Source organism: Tinamus guttatus, unplaced genomic scaffold (assembly GCF_059628265.1).
Source record: "Tinamus guttatus ecotype Peru unplaced genomic scaffold, ASM5962826v1 Tinamus_guttatus_pri_ptg000356l, whole genome shotgun sequence".
In the NCBI taxonomy this organism is placed as follows: domain Eukaryota; kingdom Metazoa; phylum Chordata; class Aves; order Tinamiformes; family Tinamidae; genus Tinamus; species Tinamus guttatus.
In genome coordinates this window covers 4,151,748-4,174,259 of record NW_028288890.1, presented here as the reverse complement: position 1 = coordinate 4,174,259, position 22,512 = coordinate 4,151,748, and the positions used below count along the sequence as shown (strand labels likewise).

At 46.8% G+C, this 22,512-nt stretch overlaps 1 protein-coding gene across 1 annotated transcript in view; it reads left to right on the top strand.

Annotated features, from left to right (window-relative positions):
- Positions 1 to 21,642, top strand: part of TSPOAP1 (TSPO associated protein 1) — a 65,561-nt gene extending 43,919 nt beyond the window's left edge. Inside the window, exons 19-30 of the mRNA XM_088529961.1 lie at positions 1,719 to 2,039; positions 2,364 to 2,543; positions 5,359 to 6,495; positions 7,096 to 7,222; positions 7,363 to 7,514; positions 7,702 to 7,870; positions 9,143 to 9,214; positions 9,639 to 9,674; positions 10,645 to 10,748; positions 12,212 to 12,283; positions 13,479 to 13,607; positions 20,305 to 21,642. Coding sequence (XP_088386087.1) covers positions 1,719 to 2,039; positions 2,364 to 2,543; positions 5,359 to 6,495; positions 7,096 to 7,222; positions 7,363 to 7,514; positions 7,702 to 7,870; positions 9,143 to 9,214; positions 9,639 to 9,674; positions 10,645 to 10,748; positions 12,212 to 12,283; positions 13,479 to 13,607; positions 20,305 to 20,520 — 2,715 coding nt within the window. The 3' untranslated portion in view covers positions 20,521 to 21,642. The remainder of the gene's footprint in view (positions 1 to 1,718; positions 2,040 to 2,363; positions 2,544 to 5,358; positions 6,496 to 7,095; positions 7,223 to 7,362; positions 7,515 to 7,701; positions 7,871 to 9,142; positions 9,215 to 9,638; positions 9,675 to 10,644; positions 10,749 to 12,211; positions 12,284 to 13,478; positions 13,608 to 20,304) is intronic.
- The last annotated feature ends 870 nt before the right edge of the window (positions 21,643 to 22,512 follow it).

The window sequence follows — 22,512 nt, the reverse complement described above, 5'->3', positions numbered from 1 at the left end:
ATTGCCTCTCTCCAGTTGTGTCGTGCTGTCCCCTTGGGGCCGTCTTCAGCAGCTGGCAAACCAGCAGGGAGTATTGGCTGCTCTGTGTAGCTAGAACAGGGGGAGGCAGATGAACCTTGCTGCTTAATCGCGTGTGTGCAAGCAGAGCAAGAATAAGGTCAGAAAAGCAAAAATTCAGGAGAGCTAGAAGATGAAAAGGATGTTTCCCCAATGATGATGTTAGTCTTAGTCTGACATTGCCCAGTACTCTGACTTGGAGGAGTCACTCCTCTGTTCACTGTGCAGTGAAGGGGGCTCAGGGGAGTACTTCAGTCCATTAAATTTGCTGTGACTTCATTAATCATGACAGTGTGAGTTTGCAAAGGCTTAGATTTGGAGAAAAGGACAGAATGACACCTGGTAACTAATGGAGCATCTCCAGCTCATTTGCTGCCCATGGCACCTCAATTGTGACCCATTTGCCCATTGAGATGTCTAGGGTAAATGGTTACGTATGAGTGGGTCATTTTGCCTCCGTTGTGGTCAGTGGAGAAAATGGGTGCTTCTAGGATGCAAATTACCTTCTTTCTTGACATGTCTGTCTTTATTCCTCATCAAGAAAGGAAATGGCAGAAAGAGTATAACCATCAGATTATTCATCTAGACCTAAACCTAGACCTAGCTCTAGACTGCCTGTCTTTAACCTAAGGTCTTGGGGGATTTAGACCGCACTGTCTAAATCTCCAGAAGCTTCATCCTGTAGATATTTTCGGTGTCTAGTAAGTAAAGAAAAAGTCATGCTCCAGTGCAAAATGCAGTAGAGGTGACCACCTTTTTTAAAAAAAAGAGGTAGTTGGTAAAGATCCACCTGCCTTTCCCTCTTCAGTCCCGGGATCCTGCTCTTCCATCTCCCACAGCCTTCCCTAAACACCAGACTGAGTTGATTGATCATCAAAGACAAATACTTCCAGGAAAGGGATCAGAATTTGAAAATTCTTTAATCCTGCTAAGTGACCAAACCACTAATCTATGCCATCATATGTAAATTCCTCATTTATTCTCATTTTCTTCACCGGCTTCAGTGAGTGCTGGGATTGTGTTCTCACCTCCAGCTCAAGCTAATCTGTAAACTGGTGCTTAGGACATTCCTTTGGGATTCCTGAGGTGGGAACCGGCCTAATTATGTATGTCATCCCTGTTGCTTTAAAACTAGTTATTGCTAATATGCTTCTATGGCTTATGTGAGCGCCATGTGGCAACATGAACCACCATGTGGTGCATACCATGATGCTACCGTGGAAAGGCTGTGGGTCCCCTTGCAGCTAATGGCAGGGAAGAATTCATCCCATGAGTGACCAGCCTTCCTGGCTACAAAATGAATGCAAAAATCTTCATATGCCAAGAGGCACGAGATGCCAAGAGGCACGAGATGCATGGTGTTCCCATCAGAGCAGGGTGTGAAGAGGGGTAAAGGACCTTTCCATTCAGTGTCGTCCCCAGGTCTCATTGTCCCATGTCAAGAAGGGGCTAGGTGGGGGATGTAGCAAAGTCCCAGGGCAGACTGGCGTAATTGGCCTAAGAGATGATGACAAGGAGACAGTGCGTGAACTTCTCAAATTGTCACTGATAGATCCTTCAAAGAGGAGCAGAAGCAGAGCACGCAGTCGAGGGCATAGGCAAGGCTCTGCAGCAAACACCATTGTTTTCCTGCTAATGAACATTTTTGGTTTCTTTTGCAGATGGAGCTCTCTGTGACCAGAGCATCAGAGCTGGAAGGTCAATCCAACAGCAGTCTAAAGATCCATATGGAGACCTGCCTTGCATGCTCTGTGGAGGAGCCACCAAAAGGACCTGATGCTGAAACAGAAGCAAAGGAGAAGCACTTGAGCCCAGAGCCTCTGCCCTCCTCCAGCCAGGCTGAAGGAGCAGAGAGCAATTCCCAAGACTCAAGCACGAGTGAGAGCGTATGCCAGGAATTCCCAAGATTGTCTCCTGTCAAGGAGGTGATGAAAGAAATGTCCAGAGGAGACTCTGGAATAGTGTCTAGAGTGAAGAGAGAGGTTTGTTTTGCCTTTGTTGAATTGCTGTCCAGGGAGGGACGCGGATTGTGTTTGACAACATTGAGCTGCAGAGAGGTTTCACAATCTTATGCACGCTGTTCCTCTCCTGCAGGCTATGAAGTGAGCCTGACAGGTAGGGGTGTGTGTGTGTGCGTGCACAGGCATGTGCCACCCTGCACTGAGTGTTTTCCTGTTTCTTACCACACTTAGCTATGTGTATACTAGAGAAAGAGGGTGGAATGACTGCTCTTTTGTTGCTGAAACAGAGAGACAGCCTAGAGGTCTGAGTCTGCATTGATGAAAATCAATTTTGCTTTTCAATAGCAAGAAGAGAAAATGTCTGAAATGGGAAGACGTCAGCTGGCCCTTTTTGCTGAGCACAACCGCAGTTCTGACCTTTCAGATATTTTAGAAGAGGAGGAAGAGGAGGAACTGTCTTCAGAAGCACTGGAAGAGAAGAAATGGGATGCAAGAGAGTCCTGTTACCGGGAAAATGGGGAAAAGGTAACTACTGGCAGAGTAGTGCTTGTGGGGAGCGCCAGTGCAACCATTCCATGTCATCAGCTTGCAGGAGAAGGTGCCTGTGTGAGCCCAGCGCTCCCAGCGTGGTGCTTGGCTAAGTCCTGCCCGCTCTGCTCTACCTCCCAGTGTTGTCTTAAGCTAGTAAAAATGCAGGTTCCTTGTGAGAGGGGAAGGTATTTATATGTAATAAATGTGTCGAGGGTTTAATTAGCTGGAAAAACACAGAATATGAACTTTAGTTCACATTACAGAACCCAGACTGAAAAATCAATCCCATTGATCTAATTCTTAATATAGATACAAACAGCGATCATATCTGTGAAGTTCACCCTGTAGATCTGTAGGATCCTATATCAACCCACTCTCTCTCCTCATATAAAACTAGCATGTAATAGTCCTGCTGAATACACATAACAGTGCAAACTACTTTGTTTACACCTTGGTGCTCAGTTGTACAGAAGTGAGGAAATCCTGATTAAGCTGAACTATGGGTGAACATGTTCATTCATGCTACAAGTTCCAACAGTTAAAGCTAGTGTATTATAATGCATCTGCTACAGGAAGCTTTCTTAAAACTGCATGACTGGAAAGTGGTATGTGATCATACAAATTATAGCACATTTGGGATGTGTGTGCATAGGGGCAAGTATAACAGTTGCATGTTTGAGAATTTAGAAAGATCTGCAGGAAATATGATAGGGTTGTATTGCAGGAGATCATGCTAGAAGCTTCCATGTGCTCAAAGAGCAGCTGTAATTCCCTGATGCTGATGTATGTGGCTGCTGGCCTGCAGCACAGGCAGGGTGGGTCTGCTGAGCATTAGCAGATCAGCAGCAGACAGCTTGATGATCGGAGGTAAATCTGCTGCCCCTCCTTTTCCCCCTTCGAAATGGGTTTTGCTGCCCTGGTGGGGAGGTCGGATTTGCAGTGCAGGGTGTTGGGAGCCCAAGGAGAGGCCTCCTTCTCCAGCTGGAGCTGCTGGATCTGCCCAGGAAGGAGGTACCAGAAGGGGCTTCTGGCTCTTGGGATTGTGCTGGAAAAATATAGGAAAGAAGCTCAGTTTCCCTGGGATAAAATAAATAAATAAATGATAAATAAATAAATAAATAAATAAATAGATGATTGGGGCGAAGGGCATCCGAGGGCAGGAAACATTAGGGCACTGAGGCCCCTGCTCTGCTTTTGTGCAGTGAGGGGAGGTGATAACTGCAGCAGGCCCAGCCTCTGCAGGTCTCGTTTTGGGTTATTTCAAGTCTCCGCAGCTAAGTCTTTCAGGAATTGTGGGATGAGGATATGAAGGGGTGCTCATTTTAAACTGTTCAACCTCAGCTATTTGTTAATATAATTATTTATATTAACAAATAATTGTTCAATAATGTTAAAACTTTCTCCCTGATTATGAACAGGTGACAGTCCCTTGTCCCCTTGGCAGTATTGAGGTTTACTGTTCTTCTCCCTTTCAAATACATAGCAGTGTTTTTTCTTCAAGATTTGTCTTTTTGGAACCCTTGATTTCATTTGTTTCAGTATAGAAGTCAAACTTGCCTAAATGCACTCTTGACTTGCTAGAAACCGCTTATTAAATAAATTAAAAGATACAGCAAAGTGCACAGCTTTGTAGGTGGCTAAAATAAGTCCAACTGCCTGCATTTTATGGTTTCATTAATAAATTCTGCTTATTATTATCTGGAAGTGGAGGACTAACAAGATAGCTGGAGCGTAGGGCGTGTGTCCTGTGAATAAAGTTCGAAGAAGCTGGACTTGGTTAGGCTGGCAAAAAAGGAAGCTAAAGATATAGTACCTGCCTAAGACCATCTGAAGGATGATTAAGAAGATAAAAGAGCCAAAGTCTGCCTTGTAGTGGCAGCTGATGTAAAATGGGGCAGCAGCCACAAGCTGCTGCTTGGGTTCATGTGGGAGGTGAGGGTGGTGTGGCCCCGGGACAGGTCTCTGGAGAGTCGAGGGATCTCCATTCTTTGGAACTTTTTGCTATTAATGTAGCAAGAGAGAAAACAAAAGTTACCCTGTTGGCAGAAGACAAACTTTAAAGTGGAACAGTGTTTTCTGGGAAGTATTTTTTTGTAGGCTCTTACCCTGTAAGTGAAATAGCTGCAAGTGAAATCCAAGTCTGTGCAAGTCCTTTGAGGTAAATGGTTTTCATGTTTATTCGTGGCCGCTCTGTGTTCACCTGGATTTACATGCAGCAAACTACAGCAGAGCTGGACCTTGGCAGAGCAACAGAGGAGACTAGGAAAGGGCCTCCCGCAGCAGCAGCATCTCCCGTGGGTGCTGCTGCTGCTTCCTTCTGTTGCAGTGCAAGGACACAGAAAGGTGAGGGAGGACAGTGGGGTCCTCGTGTGAGCACAGGCTCTGTGGTGTCGGTATGTTGATCCTTCTGGAGGGAGGAACCTGATCATCTTTAATACCCAGGGAGCAGCTGAGGAGGAACTTTGCTGGTCCTGCCCCACATCCCGGCCCCAGGACGCCGAAGCTGTGGGGAGTGAACTGAGTGATGAAAGGTGCTGCAGCACTAGTGTGTGCAGAGGGAGAGCTTGGGAGAGAGCTGGGCCATGCATTGGCCTTTCTTGCTTTCACTGCTTGCTAGCTCATCTTTACCAGAAGAATCATTGCTATCTTTTGCTTCCTGCCCTTGCTTCTCTGCAGACCACAGTCTCTGCTCCATCCTGCTCTGCTGGGAGGGAATCAGCTCTAACGTTGTCTCTCTTTTTAATGTTTATTTCCTCTCTTTTTTCCTTTGCTTGTCCCGGCTGTGGCTTTTCTCGGGGGCTGGGTACAGATGGATCTTTGTGATACAGACAGCGATGAGGAGATTCTGGAGAGGATACTAGAGCTCCCGCTTCAGAAGAACCACAGCAAAAAATTGTTTAGCATCCCAGAAGTGACTGAGGATGAGGAAGAAGATGAAGATGAGAAGTGTGTTCTGGAGGAAAAGGCAGAGTGTCAAAAACCCGTGGAAAGACCTACTCACCATGCAGGAGAGACGGAGAAGCTGCTTGACATCCAGAAGCCATTTCCGAAGCCAGATGGCAGTGAAAACTCCCCGGCTCTGCCTGCTCAGGCTCTGCAGGAGGAACGTGCTGTTACGGAGAGCAGAGGGGATGCCGACCAAGAGAATCCGGCCTTTGGGCAGCTCGCCTGGAATCCGAAAAGGCCAAACTGGACCTGGGCCTACCAGGAGAGCAATCTGAAGTCTGTGAGTGGGGCAAGTCCCTGTTGGAGCAAGAAGAAGGGAAATAATCACAGAGAGAGGAGCCGGAGTCGGCCTGAGATGGGTAGGAAGAGACAGAATGATTTCACAGAGCACTGCAGTCGTCTGGGCAACTGCAGCCAGATGGGGAGCGGGTTGTACAGAGCTCCTAGCCTCAGGGAAGATCTGCACATTGTGAGCAGTGCTGGTGGCAAGGAGGGCTTCGATGCCTACAGTCGTGCCAGACAAGGCATCTCACGGAACAAGCCCAGGAAGGCAGCGGTTTCAGGGCTTGCAGAAGCTCCTGTGGTGGCAGCGCGCTGCTCCAGCCCCAAGAGCCTGGAGATAGATATTGAGTATGACTCAGAAGATGATCAGGATTCAGTCTGCGCATCCCCGCCGGAGAGCAGGCCATGGCCAGATGGCAGAGCAGAAGGATCCCAAAGCTGCCAGGGGGAGTGGAGTGATTGTTCCAGTCGGTCTGAGGCTGCCCACGTTGGTGGCAGAAGGGACCTGACCAGACGGGAGATGGTTGAAGAACAGGGTATGGAGTGGGCTGGGTCTCCGAGCAGTCGCCTGCGATTCCTCTGCCGGGATAAGGAAGTGCTGAGGTGTGAGAGCAGCTCTGAGGAGCAGGGCTGGGAGTTGGACTGTAAGTCACCTGGCCGGAGAAGGAGGCTTGAACATCCTTGGAAGGGGATACGTAGCACCTCCTTGCACAAAAGGGTTGGGTGACTTTTCCTATTCTGGCTTTGAAGCAGCTTGTAGTGGCATTAGCTTTCCTTCTGCTTCCCCAGCCTGCCTGTATCTTGCTTTGTTCAGTGTTGTTCAGAGAAAGGACTGTCCTCTAGGATTGTCCAGAAGAATATCTGGGAGAATCCGTAGTTCTGTGCTGCTCTGTGGCTTTTCTCGTTGAGCTGCTTCTGCTTTTCCTGCTAAAAGGCCGAGCGTCACCGATGCAGTATTCCTTTTCACATTGGGTCTTCCTCCCTATGGCAGGAGGCTGTGGTGCCCAAATGAAAACTCCTAGTGAAGTAAACTGATTTGTGAAAGCTCTATGTGGACAATGACTGTAATGTCATTGCCTCCCCTTGGAATTCCCCTTTCCTGATTCCTCATGCTCATCACTGGTTTCTGGCAGGGTGCCTGCTTGTATTTGTTTGAGTTTGCTTTCCGACTCCCGTGGTGTTTTCAGCTCTAGAGTGTCCCTGAAGAGGAATGTTGCATTTGGATGCACTGCTCTTTTGTGGAGTGCGTTTGGGCTGAGCGGTGTTCACCTGAGTCAGAAGGCAGAGGCTGCTACTAACTCTCTGGTTCCTGTTACAGGCTTCTGGTCATAAAGATCCTAGGGGCCAGGAGCTGCCCGGCTCAGCCGCCTGGCAGGCTCCCAGCAGAAGGAGGAACAGGAGCATAAGAAGAAGCCAAATGCAGAAACCTTTGCTCTCTAGTCCAGGTAAATGGGCAAAGGGGACAGAGTCAGACAGCAGGAGAAAGGGAGGCTGTTGGAAATTTTGTGGGAGAGGCTCATAGGCAAGTAAAGGATAACTGGGCAATGGTGTTCATATTCTCTGGTGTATCCCTGCCTGCACACAGGTCCTCCAAGGATCGTGGCTTCAGAAACTGCTGTCGAAGATGATGTCATTAGGATATTTGTGGCCCTCTTTGACTATGATCCTGTTTCTATGTCTCCTAATCCTGATGCGGCAGAAGAGGAACTCCCGTTTAAGGAGGGTCAGATCCTGAAGGTAAGAACACACCTTGGTGAACATCATCTGTGTCTCTGTGCACCATCTTATGCTCCAGGGACAGATGAGACTTGGATACAGAACTCCTTTATTTGGGGAGTTTCCTTAGCTTCCATGTTCTATTCTTTTTCTTCCACACTTGATCCTTGTAGCTAAACTGGTCTCTGGCCTTTCTTTTTCCTTGCAGGTGTGTGGAGACAAGGATGCTGATGGCTTTTACAGGGGCGAATGTGCAGGAAGGGAAGGGTACATCCCCTGTAACATGGTATCTGAAGTCCAGGTGGAGAATAGTGAAGTCAAGAAGCAGCTCTTAAAGCAAGGGTTCATTTCTGCTGACACGCCGATGGAGAGTGTAGGTACTGTATCTCCTTTGCATGCGTGCTGTGCTCCTGCCAGCACGTTTCTTCCCTGAAATGAAGAAAAGCTCAGCATTGCTGTCAAGCTGTGTGCTTTTACTTTGTGGCTATGTGATTTCTGGTTGATTTGTGTCCCTCACCAGCTCTAGTGTCTTAGGAAGAAGTTTTGAATGAGGCTTTTTCCACACTTGAGTTGTCTCTCCTGTGTGTATCCAACAGTGCCCACTGGTGGCTAGATGCCTGTGGTGGCCCTTGCCCTGGGGAAACATGAAAGGCTGTCTGTACCTTGCCCTGCTGCTTGTTCTCAGAAGCATAAAGGAGTTTAATAGCTCTGAGACTTCATGAAATGTAGTGGATTTGAAACTTATCGGGAGGTTTGATGATGAAAAGACATATGTGGGTGCGAATGCACCAAAAGCCCTAGTTTCCTAGGGCAGCCAGAGCCTGTGCTCCTCTCTGTTACTGTTCTGCTGCCTGTGTAGACCTGAATTACAGTCTTGTAACCAGGGGTGCTGTAGAAGGGTTGATCTGGAGATGCTTTCTTCTCCTTCTTCATGAATTTCAGCTTTCAGCCATTTTTCTGTAGAGCTCTACAGTGTGCAAGAGCAATGAGTTATGAGCCAGGGGCAGTTCATGGTGCTTTGCAGCAGAGGAAGGGGGAAATTAAATTGAAATTAAATTATTCCAGTGTTTTATGAATTGAAACAGAAATGTTTTGACTGGAGCAGATCTCTTTCTGTGAGGATTATTAAGTATTGGAATAAAGACCAAAGGAGGGGGAGAATTTCTGTCCATGGAGGTTTTCAGGACCCAACTGGCCAAACCCCTCTGTAACCTGGTCTGAAATCAATATCAATTCTGCTCTGTGCCAAAGCTTGAATTAGAGACCTCCCAAGGGCCTTTCCCACCTGAGTGATTTGATAGGGCATGTTCCACCTGGCATTTTTCAGGTGTCGATGGTGTAAGGTTTAATTTTAGCCTTATGCTTCTGAGAGATAAAATGCAGGGAAGTAAGCAAACTGTCTGATGGACGCTGTGGTATTATTGATGGGCATAAACATAATGTGAATTTCTGTGTATTAGGATGTGGATCGTTCCACATCTGAGTCCCCATATGAAAAATGGAGATTTGGCCTTTGCCACAGTGTCTGCTTCCCAGGGGAAGCATGTCCTGCTACTCTGTTGCCTGTTCACTCTTCAAGAGGCTTTTCACTTTCTGTTCACTGTCTGTTTCTCTTGTCTATTTATTTGCTTTTTTTGGATTTTATTAAGGAAATGGCACATTTTCTCCACCTCCACGCCGCCAAACCGTCCCTCCTCCAAAACCCAGACGCTCCAAGAAAGGTCTGTGTCACCCTCTGCTTCCTCTTTGATTCTTGCAGTAGGATTGCAGACTGCATTGGATTTTTACTACTTGCTTCCAGGGCCCTCAGATGTTTGTGTCTGTACAACTGCTAGGAAGTGGAAGGAGAGCCCATCCCTTTTGGTCAAGCTGCATTGCTTCGTGCTACAAACCTGGCTCCAGTGTTAGAAGTTTTTAGGGATAACGACGTCTTTTTTTTGTAATTTTGGAGCTTGGCCTGTCCTTCCTATTAGGTCCCTAAGTCATGGTAACCAGCGTAGACTTTGAGTTGCATGAATGGTTGATGTTTGTTGTTTGCTACTTTGGTCTTTGTTGTTTTTATTGTTGCTTCTCACTTGTCTGATGCATATGTTGTTGAAAGATGAGCTGTGTGTTCACTGACTATGTGTTTTCTTTCCCTAACAGAACTGAATAAACAGGAGAAGTACAAGTCTCATCCAGGTGAGAATTGCTCCTTGCTGTTCGGGAAAGGCGTGTTGCATTGACATGATCATAGTACACACAAGTACTTTGTGGTCCTGGACTGAGGCAAGACCCTGTAGTCCTTTAAAGCATTGTAAGATAAAGAGGAGTTTGGGCTTGTGCAATTTAGCAGGGGGTGCTGTGGCTTTTGACTAAGCTGGGAGTATTTGAAGATGGAGGTCTTGCTGTGGAGGACCAGGGAGATCTCTGGCTGATCTGGTGCCATAGTCCTTGAAACCCAAGGTCTCTTACAGGGTGGGATGGAAGGCTTTTTTTTTTTTTCTGTGCTCTCCACTTGAGTGCACAGTCATCTGTTGGGGTCAGGAAACACCAAGCCTGCAACCCCCTTCCTAACCCACCCAGTTTTGGCTCAATGCACGGATTAAATCCGTAAGATGAAGGATTGGCCAATTTGTATTTTCCGTAGTGCCAAACGTTTTCTTTTGTGGGCTGCCTGTGATCAAGGAAGCCAAGCAGGCAGGTAGTTGTGATAATAAAGAGCTTTCTCTGGTCTTCAAGGCCTTCTCTGCACTTGTCTGTCCTCAGCTCAGTGCTTCTGTGGCCAGGTCACTTGTTGATGTGGTCTTGTGCTCTTGCTGCTGCTCTGGCCCTTGGAGGATGAATTTTGTAGCTGAGTAATATAGTGTGCCTGGAAGGACAAGAAATGTCCCTCTGAGGCCTGTCAAAGCTAAGGATTGGCAGGAGACTGTTGTTGGGTGGGTGATTCTTGAACACAGGCAGGACACCGTGGTGCTGGAGCAGGAAGATATCCCCAGTTTGGTGCTTGTAAAGCGATACAAGAGATCAAAAAACTGCTTTCCTGGATATACTCGGATCCTGGGTATATCCTGTGCAATCAACTCCAAGAACAGTGAAGGATTAGGTCTGATTTGGAATTTCCTCCCAGAATTACCTGCTCAAGTTATTCTGTTTTATTTGTGACCTGCAGAAGATAAGCGTCAGGATTTTGAAACTGAGTTACTCCCTGCTCGAAGTATGGTGGCTGTGTTTGACTATAACCCCAAGGAGAGCTCTCCAAATGCAGACATAGAGGTAACCAGCAGCTGCTCATTCCTCTTCTAGGTTTCTATATCTCTCTGCCTTTCTCTCTGCCTTTCTCTCCTCTTATTTTATCCTATGACACTTAGTACCTTGGTCAGAACCTACAGAGTAAAAGCTCAAAAATACAACGGAAGGAAGGAATTGCCTGAAGTTATGAAACATAGAGTTTCTTTGTATGTTTTTTCATGCTTTTTCTAATAAGTGTGTTCAGTTACCTGTGTAGAATATGAAACACGTATGTTCCTAGTTTTTTTTCAGCATATGTGTCTCAGGTAAACCACTCAAAAAAATAACTTGTGTTCTCCAAGGTATTTTCCTATAGCTCTAGTAGAAGCCTAGGCTGTTACCCAAATTCCTTTACTCTTTGATCCAGCAGAGCTGGGAAGGAATCTTTTCTGTAAACACATCCTCTGTTTTCACCTTCCCAGTGAATGGAGCTCAAATTATTGAGACAAGCTGCTGCAGTTCTGTTGTGCTGGTGGAAATGCTCTCCCGCTCACGCTGTCAGAAAATTTGGTCACCTTGTTTTGCCCCGAAAGCTGCAGCTGCTATTTGTGATCTGCCCCGAGCCAGTTCTGTGCAGTTCTTTGTGTCTGTGAATGAACTTCCCTGGAAGCTTCTTTCTGCTGGAACAAAGTAAATCATTGGTCTCCATGCAGGAGGAACCTGTCGCCTCAGGAGATAAACTAAGCATTAGAGACTAACTATAAAACCTGCCCAGAAATCCCTAGAGGTTTGTTCCAGCCAACACTTTCATGATTGTTATTAAGTACCTATAAAGCCAGACTGGCTGAAGTGGACTTGCCCAGAATATCTTTGTTCTGCCTGTTTGCAGACTCGCCTTTTCTATCCCAGGAAAACTGCCTCAGTGTAACTGAGGGGTCTCATTCACCGGGAGAGGATGCTTTGGCCTGGATCTTGTGCTCCGTGGAGGACTGCCTGGGATGACTGGAGGGGTGGATGCAGCTGTTGGGGAAAGGTTGTGTGTCCTGGGCAGTAACGGTCTTTTCTCAGGTCAAGTCTCTCCAGTTTGTTCCTGCTGGCGTTCCTGCTAGTCGCTAATGCCTGAGCATAGCACACAGAATAGGCTTGTGTGGAGGGAAGGGGATTATGTATTGCGCTTAGAAAAATATAGGGTATTTCTGGTGCTTGTTTAGGTTGTTTTCAGCACGCCTTTCCTGGACAGGTGGTAGGCATCATTTTAATGCTTGATACAAATTGTTTTGGGACTGAGGCTTTGCTCTTAACTTGTGAAATGCTCTGCACTGTGTTTCATAATGTCCCACTAAACATCCTGTTCTGCATCCCAGTCCTGCAAATCCCAGCACGGTGGCTTCTCTTGCCCACAGTGAGATCTTGCAAGCAGCCCTGGCTGACCTTGTATTTCTGGTGAGAAATTCCAGACATTGCTCCTCCTGTAACTGTTGTTCTCTTGCCATTTTTTTTTTTTGTAGGCTGAACTGACTTTCAGTGCAGGGGATATTATCACTGTGTTTGGATCCATGGATGATGACGGATTCTATTATGTAAGTACTGGTGTCAGGAAAATCCAGGGGCTACATATGAAATAGTTGGGGTCCATCTAGTGGCAGGAGAGCAGAAATGAGGGGATGAAATATTCTATTTGTGGAACAAGTGAACACATTGCCAGTTATTGTAGGGCAGATTGTTGCAGTCTCTTCTTCCAAATCCAATATTCAAACAGTTCTGAGGGTTTTCTTTTCTTTTTTCTTCTTTATATAACTTTACTGTGGGGATCCTGAATCCTAGGATGCATCTTACTGCACATATATCAGCTGCATCAGCATCTGCTACAAGCTGATTTGTTACCAAGGTCTCTGACACATGGGTATTATCCAGGGCAGGAGCATTATTTAAAAAAAAAAAAAAAGTGCCAACCCTTATTCTGCCACATTTCAGCATATCAACTTTTATCAGTTTAATTTACTGTGGATACATGGGGGCTCTGCCTGCCAGAGAGCTATATTGTGCAGGATTCTTAGTTCTTGGATCAACCATCTTTTCCCAGAAAGAAAGCAGTGTATGTTCACACATCAGGTTGAGGTTCACCTCCAGGTGAAGTCTGAAGGGATTATTGTGAATGTCTTGTTTGACCAAATACTGTGAAAGAAGTCAAACAACAATGTTAAGGGAGTTGGTTTTTCTCACCTGATCACCTCTTGACAGACTGGGGACAGTTTTTTAGAGAGAAACTGCAAAGTAGGTTGGTATTCACTGTGAAAAAGAGAATGCTACAGGACGATTGTACCAGTAATACCTCACTCTTTAAAGAAAACAGAAAAGAAAGATAGAAAAAGACAAAAGAAAGACCAGGGCAAAGCAAAGGCCCTTAGTAAGTCTATGTCACAGTCTTGTTCCAGTTGCTTCCAGCTTATCAGTGAAAAGTTTTTGAATTTGTAGAGTGCAAATAGACTTAGTAATTTAGAACTGATAAGTGGCCTGCTTTTTGTAATACCTTTATCATTGCCTCTTGTCATCTTCTGTTGCTATACTCTGCTCCTCTCTTTTTTTTTGCATTCTGAATTGTTCCACAACTAAGCAAGAATGCAGGTGAAATTTGCTGAAGATCCTTCCACCATAAAATGTGTGCCTAGGCCCTAGATTCTCTCAGACCCTAGCCTAGCCCTCTTCGTGGGGCTGCACCTTTACCTGTATCTCAGTCAGAAAACCTGATGTGGGAATTGAATGTTGATCCTGCAGGGAGAACTGAACCAACAGAGAGGGCTTGTCCCGTCTAACTTCTTGGAAGCTGTAACTCTGGAGGAAGACACAGCTGAGGAGCTTCATTCAAAAGAGAAGGAGGCTCTTTCACACAGTGCTGAGAGCCAGGTGAGTTGGCATGACCCTGTGCAGTGCAGACAACTAAGCTCTGCCCTGGCTGGGGCCTGCAGAGCAGGGGGTTGTGCAGCATGCTGCATCTGCTAGAACCATTTCAAATACTGCATGCAACTGGGTGAAAGCTCAAAGGTTTAGACAGGAGAGCTAGGAGCTCTTGTTAAGGACTTAACCTATAGTGCAAGGAAAAGCTTAAATTCACTGGGGCCTCAAGCCTCCTTATTGTGGTGATCAAAACGTTTCTGAGGTCCCACCAGCAAATTCTTTATATACAAGTGTCACTGGTCACTGCTGGACCTCCATGCTATGCTGCTAAGGAGACTGGGATTCAGGGAAGTCTCAACTTGGTCCTGGCTCATAAGTGCTCATCCTTCAACCTTCAGGTTTTCTTGGAAAGTTATTGACACAGTCAAATGATGCCAGACCCAAAGAAATGTTGAACAGCAGGCTCAGCTTGGCTCAGAGGTGGTCTTTAAGCAAATACGGGGCCCTGAATCCTCCTTTGTCAAGCTTCCTGCTGGTGTCACCCTAGCTTTTCTGCTCTCTGCACCTTCTCTCCTCCTACTTTTCATGCTCAGCCCCTCCTTTTCTCTGTACCTGCCTACCATCTTTCTGTATTCAAGTGCTTCTCAACCACCGTCGCATATCTCCTTCAGGCAACCTTGTCTCTTGCTTCCAGGTATTTTGAGCTTTGTGGGTGCAGTATCTGTATTCCAGCCTCTGTGCCTTTCTATGGAAAGAACGTGTCAGGCCTGATTTGGACAAAAAATTTACAGATAGTTTTGTGGGTCATCTTCCTAACCTGGCATTGCCTTGTGCTTACCTGTCTAGGACCTTTGCTCACAGCCCCTTTGCTCTCAGCGTCTAAGGGATGGTCCATGCTGGGGCACCACAGGGTTTAACTGAGGCCCTGAGGTTTCACAAGTCTCTTGATAGAAACAGGTTTTCCGAGTGAGTTTTCTCCTCCAATTTCCTTCTCAACATGATTTCCTCTTCCCAAATTACACATTTATCAGAACAGCGGGTGCCCAAGGAGACCTGTAGTGGTGCAATTATAACTGTTTGAATTCAGCTAATTACAAATCTCGCCCTCCTCTCCAGGGCTGACTGGCAACAAAACGGCCCATTTCAGATGTCAGGAGTCACTATTCCATGACTAGCCTGCATCTTCCTGGAAGATCTTGGGGAACTGAGCTAAGCTTTAGGGCAACAAGTTGGTCCTGCCACTTGCAAATGTGAAGCATGTGGTTTAGTAAATGATATTTTATGGAAGGGAGAAAAGAGACACCCAAAAGAGTGATTAACAGAATAACATACACAACAAATCTACTCTTACTTAAATTATACATCTTTGCATCCCTGTCTTCTGGTTCCATGGTGAGGAAACTGGGATGCCAGTTTGGCCATGTCCCAGAGCGGTGTCCTGGGCCCTGCTGTCCCTCCTGCTCCCTATTCCACAGGTTGCGACTGCTCCACTTGCCTCTCCCCTCTCCACTGCTGCTGGATCCCAAAAACGGGGACTGTTCCCTCAGGATACAGCCATTTGGCCTGTATATCCCTCTGTGTTTGCAGCTATAAGATTTTTCTCTGGTTCATAACCTGCATAAAATCAACATGTTTCAAGCTTGCCTGCCCTTCGGTTCTTTCCATTTGTCTCCCCCTGTCCCTGCCAGAGGTCCACGCAGCCCCCGCTCCCCTTGGCTCTTTGAGTCTGCAGAGTGGGAAGCAGCTCTCTTGGCTCAGGATGGATTTGGTGGCTCTCATCCTGACTGATCCATGAGCCTCTCTGTAGTCTGTGGGGTTTGAGAACTTAGAAAATTGGTTATTGATGATTAAGCCGATTTTATTTCAGTGGGGACCCGTGTTAACTATCTAGACATGACTTTTTTTTGCCCACCCCGTCTCAACGCCCCATTCTGTGTAGTGACAGGGCTCCCATGCTCAGCCTGTCCTGCTGCTTCTTTACTGCACCTGGATGCTTTCCCTGGGTGATTCTCACTTAGCAATATGTAGTCCTACCTCCTTGTGCTTTGCAATCCAAATCTGTCTCAACAGCCTCCAAATAAGAAGGATGTCATTGCCTCCTTTTAACAGCAATGCATTTACCTTGCTGGTAACCAAGTCTGTAATAGTTAAGTAGATTTAACTATGTTTAGTGATTACCAAAGGGAGGCAGAGCCTGGCCCAGTGTATCTGGGGCTCTGTTACAGCGTCCCGAGTCATGAGGAGAACATCTGAGGGGTAAAGCAGGAGCAATATGTCCTTCTGTTTAAAAAAAAAAAAAAAATCCCTATTTTAAGAGCCAGCCCTGGCAGCTGTGCCTACAGCAGCACAGCTATATCTGGAGTTTTCCAGACTCTAAGGAACATACTCCCTTTGGTAGAGTTCAGGAGCTCGCTGGGTAGTGTGGTGCTGGCATATCCAGTAGGCAGAGCACAGCGGGGCAGGGAGGAGCTCTCCCCTCTGCTGCTGCGGTTCGGGAAGGGCACGGGGGTGTTTGTCAGCAGTTGGGCTGTGCAAAACATTAGCAAAAGCAGAAGGTGCATGGCAGCCTCCGGGGAAGCTTTACTTGAATCTTTCCAAAGACAGCATGATAAGGGGCTTTCCGCCAAATTTACTAACCCCAGCCGGAGACCTAAGAATTAAGGAGCATGTGTGTGCACCATGATGTCATGGCAGAGCTTTGGGCTATATTAAGGTTAGCTCTAATCTTAAGCTTCCCCAGCATGATCATGAGTGATTTTCAAATCGCTTATAACTTCTTGGATTTAAAGTTTCCACCCAGTTTGTTTTCTTCCTATTCCCTTCCCCCTGCTGCTGTGTCGAAGACCAATGAATAGGGGCTGTTCATGTTCCAAATTGACCTGGGGAAGGGTGGTGCATCCAAATGATTTGTGAGTATGTCTTAAAATGCTGGAAACTGAAAAAGATAAAGAAATTTAACTTTCAAACTGGCAACACTTGGGGACTAAACTGAGCAATGAAAAAGGCTGCCCAAAGTGGACTATCCAAGAAGTTATGATCACAAGCTGGGGCACTGAAACGCTCATGTTCACTAATGTAAAGCAGTCGTTTTAATGCTGTGGCTACGGAATGAATATTTTTTGCATCAGTAATATGCAGTTTATCTCAAAGACTGATTGTAAAGCACCTCTAGAAAGTATTCAATTCTAATTGATTTCATGTATTTATTTCTGCCTATATTATGCACCCATGGCGCTTATTTTCTTCAGAGAATGAGGAAGAGAAGAGTCCAGTGATAGATATGAATGATACATAGAGAGAGAGAGAGCAACCATGTAAGTTCGTGTGAGAAGATCTCTTCAATCTCCCACCTAGCCTAGCACATTACAGGCTCCTGCAGTTCACTCCTTTTCTTGCTTGTAGTTTGACTGTCTGGTTTGGGGCTCCTCTAGCAAGTCCGGCCGCAAATCACCTGAGGGCAGATCTTTACCTGCCAAACTGGGTCTCTGTTAAAGAGAAGCCATGGTCTGTTCAGCAAATGAAGTGCAACTGTTTGGAACAATCATCTGGTGGTTCTGGGGGCTGTGACTGGGGTGTAGGTGTTCTGGGTGTTTAGGTTTAGTCCCCAAAACTGACCCTGTGTGGATAATTGTTCTATCTGACAGCACTAAACAGTTTCAGGGCTGGGGGGGAGGCCTTGCTTTTGGGGAAAGGGGTGGGAGATCTGTGTTTTTCTTAGCTTGAAGCACTCTGTTTTTCTTAAACTTTGCAAATAATAATAGTATCTGAGGGAGCACTTAAACCCCCCTGAAAACATGGTTCTTCTGTTTATGAACCATAATAGTTGTTATCAGGATCTTGGCGAGCATTATTTTTGTCCTTCCCCTTTAGGGAAGAAACCCTAATTTTAATATCATTTGTCTCTTACCAGATGAATCTATGAACTGGTTCTGTTGCTTTTCTGTCATACAGCAACCTCTGAGAATATCTGTACATGTCTATGTGTGAGGGTGCCTGTGTGTGTGGAAATCTGCTGGGCATCATGTACCAACAGCTTGGAATCAGAAGGACTTGCAGTCACAAAGACAGAAAACTACTAGTTATTTCCTTTTGACTGCTTGATGTTTGGTAACAATGTTAATACTGTGGTATCCTTATCACGGTAAATCACTGTAACCTTTGTGAGTTGGTCTGGGAACCTGCATCTCATTTTCCGTGCAGTTTTCATGCCTCGCTCTAAAGGAGAAATTGCAGCAATGCTGCTGGGCCACTTCAGATCTGCCCTGAAACTGCCCCCCCTTTGCCAGAGAGGTGCTTTCCAGGGGTGCCTGGGCACGGAGCCCCGGCCACGCTGCCCGGGCAGGGGCTGCGCTCCCCTCCCGCAGCCCGCGGGGCTGCCGAGCCAATGGCCCAAGCCCAAAGTTGCTGCAGGGACAGTTCACTGGGGAGACCTCTCACTGCAGGCTGGTGAGAGCCCTTCTCATATTAACTTGATGCTTCTGTGCATGTTATCCAAGGACTTTGCATAATGCATGAAGAACATCTGGAGCAGTGCCCAGGGTTTCTTATCTTTTGCAAAGCACCTAAACCAAATTAGCCCTTATCTGGCTTACTTTTTTTCCCTACCTCCATAAATCTTCCATTACTGACTGAAATTGCTCATTAACAGATTTATTTCTAGAATTCCCAGACTTGTCTAGTACCTGTGCCACCAGCACCAATGTTGTGCCAGGCAAAATTGCCCGTTTTGGAGTAGCAGTGCTACAAGGAGATGCGGGGATTGCTGGAGATGGTGCAGCTCTGCGGGAGGACTCACCTTGCACACAGAGAGCTGCTCTCTCGAGGCCCAGGCTGTGCTGGCAGCCTGTCCCTAGCAGGTAGGGCAGAGAGAGGAGTGCTGCGTACCTGCAGAAACATAGAAGTCTTCTGAATGAGTGAGGACAAGACTACCAGATGGCAGGACAAGATCAGGAAAAATCAACCACCATCCTGGTCGCTGTAAAGAGGAGAGGTGTCTGGGTAGTCAAGTGCCTTAGTCAGGCAAGAAACGGTCTGGTGACACGACTATTTGGGTCAATTTAAAGTGATTTGTTGACCCTCAACTGTCTGGATTTGGGAGGAGAGAGATATCCACACAAAACTAGAGTTTTTTTCCGAGTCCTTTATTCTGAGCTGCTCAAGATTGATTTCAAACATAACTGCACGCACTATGGCTTCGAGCTCTGCCTTTCCAGAGGTTTCTGCTTATCTCATTTTATTTACTTTTAATTAATTACTTTTTTTCCTATAAAACCAGAATTACTTGTTTTCCTATAGGAGAATGAAGTGACTGCCTCTGAAGTAGACATAACTTTGGCCTTTGAGGTGACAAGAGATCATAGCTACTTTTTGTGCCCTTCACATAAGGGATAGGGTGCTGAAACAGCAGTGGGGTCGTAAGGCAGTGCTGCATTTACTCTAAACCCCACTAAGTTTCAGGTAAATGAGCACAGTGAGAATAAAGCGTGGCTGTGTTATAGCAATGTAACATCTCTGCATCTGCTTGATTCTCAGGAGCAGCACGTGGCCAGGACCAAAGCATGGCCCTTCTTGCCCGCCAAGTACAAGTAGCTGCTGCCGTGAGTGTAGGCACAGTTCTGCAGGGCTGATGGTGAAGACCTGTAGGCACCAGCCACTCGCCTCTTCCTGCCTTTGTGGCACCCAGGCAGTCAGTGAGGGCTATGGTGTTTCAGCCCCCCAAGGCAGAACCCCCTTCCTCAGCACAGCCGCAGCCTCTGTCATGGTGTGTTTTGGAGGATAACAAGGCAGGATATACAGCAGGAAGCTGAGAAGGCTATTTATTCCGTTAGGCACATTGAGGCTGGTTTGGAAAAGCCGTGTGGAAGAGAACACAGTGGGACAAGGGTTCTTTTACGCCCCAGCAACCCAGAACATCTTCCCTGGCAAACAACTATGCAGCTTCTTGGGAAAGCACATGAGCTCAGACCACCGTCCCTGTGGCTAAACGCAGGGAGAGCAGCTCCCAGGGAGAAGGCTGCTCTGGGAGCCGCCCTGTCTCTGACACGCTGTGAAGGGGAAGCTGAGGCAAGGGCCCTTGTCCAGCTTCCAAAAGGTCCCTCCAAAAAGAGGGTACAGTGGGTCTTCTGAACTGTGGATCCCAGGTCATATTCTAGAGCGTTTGGATAACTTGTCTTATAAGTAAGTTCCCCTCTTTGAACATGTGAAGGTCTTGCCTAGCCCTGCTCTTACTTCCTTCTAAAGGAAGGAAATTCCTTTAGATTAAGATTCCATCTTAGTATGTACTGGGAACCCACAGATCTCTCCCTGGCTCCTGGCAGCCAGCAGGGCTGCTTGGATATTTCCAGAGTAGTCTGCTGGGTCCCTGTGATAAACCTGCTGGTGTCTTTCCCTCCTGGCTCTTAGGAGATGATCAAACTATCACCTCTTCAGCTGTGAAGTCATGTCTCTTCACGAGCCCTGGGTGGGCACTTGCCTTCTGTACCATTCTTAGCCCAAAGGGTGGAAGAAAATTGGGAGTGTCTGAGCTCAGGCAGGGTCTGGATGGGGGATAAATCCTTTGCAGGCTTCCTAACTGAATCGGCAGTTGCATACAGACTGACAGGGAGAAAGCAGGATTATTTGGCTGAGGTTTATGATGACATAGTGTCCTTATTAGGCTCTAAAATATACTTTTGTTTTTCTTTTGTTGTCTCTTTTTCCTGCTTAGTTGAATCCAGATGGGTCTATTGACCAGAGAGACTTCTTGCCAACTCCTCCTGCTGTACCACCCTCCTGCCTTCTCATGGACGAGCAGTGTCCAGAGCAGGCACCACTGGCAGTTCTCAAATGCACTGATTTACCTGGTCAGAGTAAAAAGAAGAGGGGCTTCTTCTTCAAAGGAAAAAAGCTCTTCAAAAAACTCGGGTCCAGTAAGAAGAATTAACAAGGGATTTGCTGCTGTCTGTAAGTTGTCTGTGCAAACCACACAGGCACTGGAAGTTCAGGAGAAGCCCTCTGCAATAAGCTTATTAGAGTATTTTCATAGGGAAAAAGTATAGATTGAATAGAGAAAACCCCTCGGTGGGTCTGCAAGCCGTGGTCTCTGCTGAAAGCCCACCCAGCACAGGCAGTGTCTGTGGACACAGTTTCATGGCACTGGGGTGTATGAGGCCTCAGCTCTAGGATACAGCCACCTCCACAGTAGTGTGTCCTGCTCCATGCAGCCCTCAATGCACCAGTTCCCTGTAAATATTTTAATTTAAAAAATGGTGTCCTGGCTGTAACTTTAGCTAAATGGCTTTTCCCAGCAAAACCCAAGCCCCTTAGGAAAAGCTCCCTTGTACTACTCACCCGGTGTCACTGGTCCAAAGGAGATTGTCTTGACTCCACTTCCTTCAGAGAACATTTGCACTCTCCTGTTCCTGTGAATCCCCTTTGCTGTCTCTGGGCTGATGAATGAGTTATTTGTACTGTAAACCTGTAAATACGCAGCTGTGCCTAGGAGCATCCCACACTGCCTCGGTCGCGTTTGAGCGCGAGGGACCTCGCGGAGGAAGGAGCGATGCCCTGAATGGGGCCAATACTTCTGCAGAGAGCACGGGCTGTTGCAAGCTGCTGTTGGCTGGTTCACCTTGACCACATGCTGGCTGGGGACTCCGCCTTATTTATTTATTTATTTATTTATCTATCTATCCATTTAATCTATTTATTTATTTGTTTTGGTCCACCTCTTTCATGGTTTTATTTGGCTGTTTTAATGGGCTGCTCCTGAGTTGGAGCATTTGGAGAGCAGAGCTGGGGATGGAGAGTTTGCAGCTATTTTCATATAGTATGATGTGTTTCTTGAGTTAAGACACATCCCTTTATAAGCCACGGAGAGTTTTGTACAACATTGTTTCTATCCTTTTCAGTGTTTCTTTGCATGTTTCAATAGGGTATTTGTTTTAAGAAAGACAGTTATGTGAGGTATGTGAATGATGCCAGCACAGTGTCCACAGTGTTGGTGATATAGTATGTTTTTATTTAATATCAAATTTTATTATAATAAAGTCTATTTTCACAAAAATACACTTTTCCTTAAAAAAAAAGAAAAGCAAGACTCACTGCTGCTTATTCTGTATGTGGGATGGTAGAAATCACCAGTGCCTCGAGGATGATCCCCAGTACAACACGTAAGACTACACCTTACCCAAAGCAGCCTGATAGCAGCCCTCTCTGGGGGTGAAACCCTCTTCCTCTCCAGCCTGGGATCTAACCCTGGAAGAGGAAGCTCCAGGATGCAGTTACACAGCGTTACCGGGTGCAGTTGTGTGGTCTCTGGACTCAGCTGCACGTAGCTCTGTGTTGTGCTGCCTGCACGGCGTCGGGCAGCAGCAACCCCCAGTTCTGGGCACTGGCCTCCTTCCCTGTGGCACCAAGGAGCCCTGGGGGGCATCTGCCAGCCCCGGATCCATTGGCGCCTCCGTGTGACCGGTGTGTCCTGCAGGGGCCCTGGCCGAGCGTGCGGGCAGGGAGCGGGCCCGGCTGCAGGTCTGTGCCCGGGGGCACGGACGCACTCTTGCCTCTGCGTCGTGGAGCAGAAGCAGAACAGCGCCGCAATATCAGGTGAGTTGGTTACTCCAGATACAGTGTTTCCTTCTCTGCTGGTTTGGTTCTAGGGACAGAGCAAGAGAAACACAATGGTGCATTTAGAAAAGACGTCATCTTTGAGTTTTAGATGCTTTCATTTTGGGGGGATCAGGATTATTGATGCTGAGAAAGGAGGAGGAAGAAAAACATCATAGGCCAAGCACAGGATGCCAATGCGCTGTGTTGTGACACCAGGAAAAGGTCCTGGCTGGAGAGGAAGCCAAAACAAAAAAAAAATCCCCATGGACTGGCCCCTTGTGTAAACAGTATCTCGCGGGATATGCTTTGGTAAAGCTGTGCCTGAAGT